The sequence below is a fragment of the Salmo trutta genome, chromosome 25 (genome assembly GCF_901001165.1).
Source record: "Salmo trutta chromosome 25, fSalTru1.1, whole genome shotgun sequence".
NCBI lineage: Eukaryota > Metazoa > Chordata > Actinopteri > Salmoniformes > Salmonidae > Salmo > Salmo trutta.
Genome location: NC_042981.1, coordinates 16,459,830 through 16,469,322, shown reverse-complemented (window position 1 = coordinate 16,469,322; position 9,493 = coordinate 16,459,830). Strand labels below are relative to the sequence as shown.

Genomic DNA, 9,493 nt, shown 5'->3' with positions numbered 1-9,493 from the left:
TTTCCAGGGTGAAAGAAACCTATTACAAGCAGTTTAAAAAGTGGCCATCTTTTTTTTATTCAACCTTAATATGAACAGTTGATACCGAGTTTAGTATGATATTGAAGGACGTTTTCCATTGGCTTCCCCTGGCTTTTCTTCCATGTTTCTCAGGGTCATAAAAGCTACAGAACTGAAAGGATTACAACTAGATAGATAAACAAAGAGTCTACTCAAAACATTGAATGAAATTATGTTCAGAATGGTTCTAAGGTAAATAGTATAATTTATTACTATTTTCATAATTTTTATCATAATTATCAGTATTACTGTTTGTTTCAGCATTTCTCCATCTACATAAATGGAAGCTTTGGTCAGAGAGTGAAAAAAAACATTCATATACAGAGCACTTTTAAAAAATCTGGGGAAAAACAAAAACAACCGTATCCATTTATGGTCTTTTTTTTTTTTTTTTTTTTTTACTTGATAGGATTAATCTACATTAAGGCAAACATACTGAAGCATTACTTGTCTGGAATGAAAAATAACAGGATTTGTATGAAATAACTGAAAACAAAAGTATTAGTAAAGATTGTTTTGATCATTAGCAGTACAGTAAGAACTAATACAACATTTACAAGGCTTTTAGTGACAATACATTTTAATAATAGTAACAATCAGCTCATCTTGAACAAAGTAACTGAGCAGCATCACAGAAAAGTTTTACTGAAACTATTGGCCTCAACAATTACTCTAAGTAAAATAATAACAAATAATAAATCTGGACAGACATTATATAGATTGGGAGAAGATTCCCATCGAGAACGATGATTGTTAATGAAAAAGTTGACGTGATTAAACAAAGTTATAGGTTCATGTGCTGTGTGGATTTTGCAGGTATTCCACACTGGCTTCCTCACGTTTTTAGTGTGGGTTGTGGAGGGAGTTTGGTGTCTCTGGTAGTAGTGATGACTACGAACAGGCATCCTGAAAACAAACTGACCCCAGATATGCTCTTTCTTCCATTTTCTCAGTGAAGATCAGGCCAAAGCGGGGAAAACCCTGTACAGTGAACCTTCAGCAAAGACCTAAGTGTCTCCTTTGAGGACTCCGAGACAGCTTTGCAATAATTGTAAATTACCCTGTGGAGAAAGAGAGAAAAAGGTTCAGCCTTTTACTAAGCACAGGCACCAGTTTAGGCTGTCTTATCGACAACCATGTGTAATGCAAAATGACCTTAGCATGTTTGAGTTCCAGTTCAGCAAGTTCCACCAAGTTCTTTCTGAAGGCTGCTACTCGTCTTGTCTTGAAGTCTATGAGCTCTGTATTCCAGAATAAACAGAATATTATCAGATTAACTTCTCTACATCCATGAATCTGGTATAGCTTCTCTTACATGCAAAACCTGGGACACTGATTTCATTTTCAAAAGGGAGGAATAGTTTTTGGAAAAGTATGAAATGTATTGTTAATACTCTTAAACAAGTATAAAAATATATAAATGTTAGTGGATAAAGTACCTTGCTTTGCAGACTCTGAGATTTTCTCAAACTTCTGACAGCACACCTGCTGGCTGGTCTCTGCCTGAAGCACATCTTTGTTCTTTGCCCTGGCTCTGTCCAGAGCTTTGTTTGCGTTCTCGTAATCAACCAGGGCCCTCCCTCGTCTGTACAATAGATCCTTAAGAAAGAAACAGCAGACTCCATTTTGCACATGAATAATAATAATAAACACTACGCTGTCTGATGAAAAATCCATTAATACCAACAAATGCAAACATATGGAAGTTGAGGAGACGTTTCTTCAGGAAATGCGCCGATACTACCTTTGATAACAGACCAGCGTATCTGATCATAATTGTTTGATGATAAGAAAAGCAGGGTGAAGTTAGATATTGTACCTTAGCAGCTTGCGACTCCCTGAGGTAATACTTCAGTAAGTCTGCAAGTTTCAGGTCCTCATCCGCAGCCACTCGAGCCTCTATTTTCTGTCAAGGAAGGACACCAACAGAAACGTGAGACTTCAGACAAAACTCATTTTGTCATTGATGCTAATCTGCATTGCAGCTGATAGATGAAGCTACTTGACATGTAGTGAATATAGGCCTAGTTATTGACATCAGTGAACATTGCTAGTACACAACAATTGCGTGATACATAGAATCAAAAGATCAGGCAAAAAAAAAAACATACCCGTGTTTTCTCAAACAGTTCAGAGACTTTCAAGAAAAATCTGGAAAACAGTGGGTTGCATTTGAGTTACAGTTGGATCAACGCTTTTTGGCAGCAAACAATATATGGGGAGAAAAGGACAAATAATTGAGTTCCATACTTGCACACATCTGTGGAGTCCTGGGTTCCTAAAGTGTACAGTGTGGAGGCAATTCTATTGATATCATCTGCAGCACCTGCAACATAAGAACACAACTTTAGATTACATAACACCTAAACCCACGTACTCATACACACAGGTCAATCATGTACAAAATGCATCGAACAAAATGCAAGCATAGATCTTTTAGAAAATAACATCTGCAGCTGGACATTTTCAAATACGCAGTGAGTCACTTTTCTAATATAGTATCACGTTTTAATGTTGTGGAAATGAAGTATATTACAATACATCTGGTTCATGGGAATGACAGACGACTATATATTTATGAGTGAAATTTGTATCCTGAAGCTTTGTCAAACTTTTCATTCAAGAGACTAAAGGCATGGTTCTTACCTGTTAGGATATATACAAGATATTGTCCTCATCATATTTATTTATTTATTTTTACAAACGGAACATGAAAAAGTTTCGAAATGAGTCGGCTGTCATCCCCAATACATTAAGACTGACTGACCCAACTACAAATAAACATACAACTTACCCATTTCCATATTTGTCAGCGAATTAATATAAAACAAAAAATAGACGTAAAATACAATGCACAGCACATGGACAAACAGACAGGCTGGTTTCCACAAACATTAAAACATGATACCAAAGTGACTCAGTCACTCACAGTTCACAAAAAAAATGCATTTGAACACATTCAATTGGAATTACTCAAATCAATCTCATTCTCAGTAACTGATTAAAATCCATGTATATAGCAAAAAGCTTACCTAGCACGTGGAGATTATGCGACAGAGGAGACTTACTTTTGTGAGACCTGATCATTCTATCAGATTTGGCGGAGGCATCTTTGACACGATTATGGTACTCTAAAAGGAATGTCTTCTCATGCTCAAAGAAATCATCTACATCCTGAAACCCAAAAGACAATCACATCAAACTTTATACAAGTAATAACTGTTAGAAATAATACAAATCGGAAGATAAATGCATTTGTCAAATTTGTTTACACAAATGTGAGCACCATTCATGATGCTAACAATGTTTTTTAAACAATGTTTAAGTCGTGAAATGCTTATGTTGTGCCTTCATTATAATATAAAACTCAAAGCAAGTTCAATACCCATTTGCTTGTCTGAATGGATTTACATAGAAGAGTGGATGAATGGTTTACATAGAAAAGCAAACCAACTCACCTTCACCCCTGCCACTAACACACCGTCTGCAGACTTCACCACATTCTTGAAGAAATCTTCCATCTTCTCCCTCTTGTTTTTGCCTCGTACACTTAGCTGTGAAAAAAAAGTAAGGACAAAACGACAATGATAAAACTAAGACAGGGTAAGGGAACGGCATATTCTAATGTTTTCAGGCACATCCGACTAGCCTTTTGAGTTATCTAAAGTTCATGAAAACGAGAGAGAGCTTGTCTAAGAACATGTCCACAGCAACAATCGTCTCCAAAATCCTAATTTGATCATTAAAACCCCACTTACATCTTGGTTGTACTCTAAAAACACATGGAAGTTCAAGTCTTTCCTCAAGACAGGATGCGCAGCCACACGGCAAAGAAACACTTCATGCATCGCCACTGTCTTCTTGAAGATAGCCAGGTATTCGCTGAAACACACAGACATAGCCTACATATTACCAATAGTATTCATAACACCAAATTATCCCAACCAAACCACTGTACTGAAACACAAAAACAATGTCAGAGCAACATGGGTCATGTTCAGTTTGAACAAAACGGAAGAAAACACTAAAACAGTGTGGTACTATCTGAACTTGTCAAATAAGAAACACAATGTGCCCTAATGAACCCGTCCATGAACTCTATAACACTCACGCTTCAAGTTCCTGTTTCATTTTGGTGAACTCTTCCTTGGTCATGGAACCTTCACCTTCCCCTAGTTTCTGTAACTTCTCTCTGGAGGCATCAAAGTCAGGTCTTGGTGGGGCTGGGGGAATCTATGGGGAATCAACACTTTAATCAGTACAGTGTTTTGAAATTGAACATCTTGCTAAGTTCATTACTGCATGGAACCAGGGAGTTTGAATAAGAAAGGGGATTGACAATTAATAATTACATTGTTTTACAAAACACTAAGTTTATGTACTTATCCTGAAAGCAAAAACATTCTGAGTCACAAAATGGCACCCTATTCCCAATATAGTGCACTACTTTATAGGGTGCCATTTGGGACCCATCCACAGAGTCTCTGATGGAGCTCAGTACTTACAATGTAGCCTGCATACTCCTCATTCTCCACAAAGGAGTCATGGAGCCAGATGAACTCCTCATGCTGCCTCACCACTGAAAACTCATTCTGCTTGAAGTTAGGAAGAGTGCTCTGGGAAACAATACAGTAGAAAGCAGATGTCCCTGACAATGTTATTTTTTGTTGTTGCACTGAGCAAATTTCAGGTCTGCTGAGCACAAACTTCAACGTTGTGAAAATTCTTTGCAATTTCCAGCACACGTTTACTGTGAACCGAGGCTGTACCCGCTTTAAGTAACAGTTTTAACAGTGGCCAAGTAGGCTACCGTGGCTATTTGATCATAACATAGGCCTACCAGAGTGGTCTACCATCAAAAACAACAGAGAAAAACACATCCCATAACATTTTAACATGGAAATAGCTGTTCTATCAGTCAGCCTATAGTAGCAGCCAATGTGTAGTCTTCAATGCCTACATTCCATGAGACTTTGAAAAATAAAAAATAAAAAACATGCAGGTCTTGACATTAACCTGTTTATCCACTTGTCCTTCAGACAAGGAGGTGACTGAAAATGTGTTTGATGCAAGAAATCACTTTACAAAATAAAATTCATTATTATTCCCATACAATTATTACAGAGAATCAGAGAAATTATATTACGGACCTGAGTCGTGCCTGTCAATGCAATAGAATCCTACTCCAATGCGCTCTGCCTACAAGAAAATCTCTTGCACAGTTAGTTTTGCAAACTAAATCTTGCATAGTTCGTTTTGTTTAGCTATATTACATTGAAAGTGGCTAATATTGCGTTTATTCGATCATAATTCCCACAGTAGAATGAAACGTTGATAGTGTTAACTGAAGGGGAAAACTGTAGAAAGTTGAATCTTGTGCTTCTCTGCGCAGGCTCATATTTCTTCTGTGAAGCAGTCCGAGGGGAATTGGTCACTAGTGGAACAAATTCTACTGAAAATCATAGCCGAATAGAGTATGGCATATCTATGGCTCTTCTAAAAATATATCTTTCTGCCAATTAGAATGTGCAGCTCAATAAAAGGGGAAAGCCAGACGATCTGGATCAGAATGATCTCAAGCGTCAAGGCAACGGTTCACCCCCTTCAATCATGATTGAATTGCTTCCTTCACAAGAGTCCTTGCATCATGATAAAAGTTGCCGTAAAAACATAAACCCATGACATTATGAGGTTACACTGACAGTGTAAGGTAATGACTATTGGAATTCTCTCTGCATTGAAAATGAAGTGGAGTGGAATGTGATCATGTACAGATCTTAATTTGCATTCCATGACTTCAACAAAGCATATTTTGCATACATGCACACTCGGTTTCAGAAGACAAAATGAATGTGACGATAACACAACTGCTGGGGAGGAACATATTTGCAAGTCATGTGACATATGTCTCGATTCAGACAGCCAGAGAAACGCACATTATTGGCAAGATTTTTTATAACTAAACCAAGAGACCACAGCCTGTTGTTTCTAATGGGAACAAATTAATCATAGTGGGCAGAACAAACAAGGAGGTGGGCAGAGCCAAGCACGAGCTAGCGAGATCCTATTGGTGCGTTCTAGCATGCATCTGCATATTTCCGTTAGGGAACGCCTACTCTTCGCAGCGTGTGTGTGTGTGAAATAACCCCATTCGCCTTCGCACTCCTTCTAAACAACGTGATTTTTAAAAAACTTTTGCAACGGGTAAAGTCTACAAAACTTAGTGCACTCTGTTCATAACAGATTCCAGTTTTGGGAACAGAAAACTGAATTAAGATTAAATGTTTCATCGATGAGAAAATGATCAAAATGTAGTCCAAAATCCATCTCGTTCCATCTTCTCCCACTGCCAGCCAAGCAGATGCTTCACATGTATACATCTGGTGAAATATCTGTGTTATTGCCCTTTTATGTGCCAAGTGTCAGGGAAAACAGGAAGAAATATTGACAAATAGGTCAACTCTCTTACCTTAGTATGGACAGTAAACTTAACCTTGTCCCGCTCACTTAATGCATCAGAAATGTCCACTTGAAGTGTTGCATCAGTTTCAAGGTCAACATTGACTGCCCTAGGCTGTAAAATATTGTAATAGATAGTGTATTTAGTGACAAGCCAATGACAAAAATCTCCATTCCCCCAACTAAAGCTGGCTACATTCAACAGAAAGAGATGATAGATATAGCAAGACTCTACTGTTTGTTTTCCCCCTGTTGGAGGAGAGATATACCAAAATACAAATGAGAAGGTATGTGAATCTTTAAACTAAATGTTGACAGCAGTCTTCCTCATTTGTTTGCCTACTAAGGTAAGTCATGTTGTTGTTATCCAATTATACTAGCAAGATAGCACAATATTGCTCAGCATTATGAATGAATGAACAGAACGGCAAGCATGCAATGCCTGCTAGTTACATAGCTAATGCTCCAACAGGACACAACAATTACATAACGGCTAGTTAGCGCTGTCAAATGATGTCTGTGCACTTCCTAGCTTAGCTGGCCAGCAAAACAATAGCAGAAAGCTAATACAAGTGCATAGTTAGATAGGTGTGCTACTAGTTAGCAATGGCAATATACTTCTTATTTATACAGCGACATGTTAAAATAAGGTTATGCATGTTCACTATTAACAAGAGGGAGCTACCTACTGGATTGTAACAGTTGCTGGCCAGCTAGGAAGTCAACTGACTTCTGATGTGGTCAAGCTGACTACTGTAGCTAACTTAGCTAACGTTAGCTATTCAACAAATTTGACGTCACCTGTCTAACAGCTGATCAGATCATGCAATAAGTAATTACTGCAGAATACCAATTAGGTAAATAGCTAATCTAGCTAACGGTTACGGCCAGAGACAAATAAGATAAATATTTTTTTAAATCTAAGAAGAACAACTTACTCCTCTGTCCTCCTCGGAGAGGAAATCGGGACCATCGTCCAGCCCTTCTTGCTAGGTAACGTTAAACAGAAGACGGCGGCACAAGACAACATGCGTTAGCCACATTACCGTTTACATTACCGTAAGCATCGTTTACTGATGAATGTGTCAGATGACTGCACACATAAAACAACAAGGTTAGCTAGCTAGAGTAAATTGTGAATAACACCTACCATCATGGCTGCTGCGGGTGGAGTAGTGAGGAAGTCGTGTGACGTCACGTGACGAGGCCGCAGTGGGGATGATAAAACGTGGAGTTTTTAATCCAAATCTTCAAGTGGGGCCAAGAGTAGCCACTTGACTAGTACTAATAGGCCCTTACAAGTATTTTCACTCTTACAATTTCATCCCACCACATTCACAAACTATTCTAAAGGTTTAAACATTGACTAGGCAGGTCTATGGATAGATCCAACTGAGTTATTTGACCTTTGGGGATTATATTTGCATTTGCTGAGCAGCACAGACCACCAATTTATGACCTTGGTTCATGTCATATTTTTATTTATTTAACTAGGCAAGTCAGTTAAGAACAAATTCTTATTTACAATGATGGCCTACCAAAAGGTAAAAGGCCTCCTGCGGGGACGGGGCCTGGGATTAAAAATAAATACAAAATAAATACAATATAAATATAGGACAAAACACACATCACAACAAGAGAGACAACACTACATAAAGAGAGACCTAAGACAACAACATAAGGCAGCAACACATGACAAAACAACATGGTAGCAACACAACATGACGACAACATGGTAGCAACACAAAAACATGGTACACACATTGGGCAAAGTCAACAGCACAAAGGTCAAAAAGGTAGAGACAACAATACATCATACAAAGCAGCCACAACTGTCAGTAAGAGTGTCCATGATTGAGTCTTTGAATGAAGAGATTGAGATAAAGCTGTCCAGTTTGAGTGTTTGTTGCAGCTCGTTCCAGTCGCTAGCTGCAGCGAACTGAAAAGAGGAGCGACCCAGGGATGTGTATGTTTTGGGGACCTTTAACAGAATGTGACTGGAAGAACAGGTGTTGTATGTGGAGAATGAGGGCTGCCTCAGTGCTTAACCCCCCTGAGTTAGTGATCATGTGATCTAGAATCTAAATAACCTATTGATTCAGAATCAACAGCAAAAGGTTTTCCATAATTCTTAGCATTTCATGACTTTTTCCCTAATTCATTTGTGTTTTTGTGTGTGTACGCGTGCATGTGTGTGCAATAGCTACCATAGCTACCATAGCTACATCAAAATCAATTAAAGTAATATGTTTTGTAAGAATATAATGGAATAGAATATCTTCTGGCTACTGATCTGCTTCTTTACCTAACACCTGGCAGAATATGTACTTTGAAATGTGATGGTTATAAACGACAATCTGACAGTCCAGAACAGCTGACCTCATATTATATTAGTTCTGTTGTCTTTGTAATTGCATTAGCTGGGTGTGAAAGGGGGGGAGACAGAAGGAAAAATATATACTGGACAGTATTAAACAAAGGGGGTAAGAGGCGTGTCTACAACTTGTCTTGGAGGTACAGTTGTGGTGTGAACTTTGTTCTGTGTGCTGACTACAATTTGTTGAAATACATAAAGCTTTGGCATGTATATATTATAACAACCAATAGATGGCACAAAACTCACACAGTGATAACAAGTCCGCGAGTGTTGGTATGATGCCATGTTATTACCATGTAATATATTGCATCAAATCTTTCCGTTTTCTTACCTTGAAAGTAATATCTTAAATATTCATTATATTAACTACAAAACATGTATTGTGTCTTGCTGTGATTTGATGCAATTATACAAAACACGCACAAACAATGTAATGGATCGCTTCAATTGTAGACGTGAGTGTAACTTTATCACAGCATCAACAAGGCTTGTTGTTGTTCTATTTTGCAATCCTTATAAATTGAGAAATATGTTTTGACATGGTGCAGAACTGTGACAACACCTTGTTACTTCATAACAATACATTACCGTTTGATC

The 9,493-nt window shown here is 38.0% G+C and overlaps 1 protein-coding gene across 1 annotated transcript; it reads right to left on the bottom strand.

The window, feature by feature from the left end:
- Positions 1–32: 32 nt before the first annotated feature.
- LOC115162079 (sorting nexin-6) lies at positions 33–7,727 on the bottom strand. The gene is made up of 14 exons (XM_029713029.1): positions 7,670–7,727; positions 7,458–7,508; positions 6,530–6,634; positions 4,566–4,676; positions 4,172–4,293; positions 3,819–3,942; positions 3,519–3,614; positions 3,129–3,234; positions 2,311–2,386; positions 2,172–2,211; positions 1,880–1,966; positions 1,500–1,659; positions 1,216–1,301; positions 33–1,121 (listed from the first exon to the last, which is right to left on the bottom strand). The coding sequence occupies exons 1-14, from the start codon at positions 7,673–7,675 to the stop codon at positions 1,068–1,070; spliced, it is 1,224 nt and encodes a 407-aa protein (XP_029568889.1). The 5' UTR covers positions 7,676–7,727; the 3' UTR covers positions 33–1,067.
- Between the last annotated feature and the right edge of the window lie 1,766 nt (positions 7,728–9,493).

Bases quoted from the DNA above. Each gene is read 5' to 3' on its own strand.
- LOC115162079 (XM_029713029.1), bottom strand. The intron at 2,212-2,310 runs GTATGGAACTCA...ACTGTTTTCCAG, and splicing joins GACTCCACAGATGTGTGCAA to ATTTTTCTTGAAAGTCTCTG. The intron at 1,122-1,215 runs GTCATTTTGCAT...CTTTCTCCACAG, and splicing joins TGGAACTCAAACATGCTAAG to GGTAATTTACAATTATTGCA.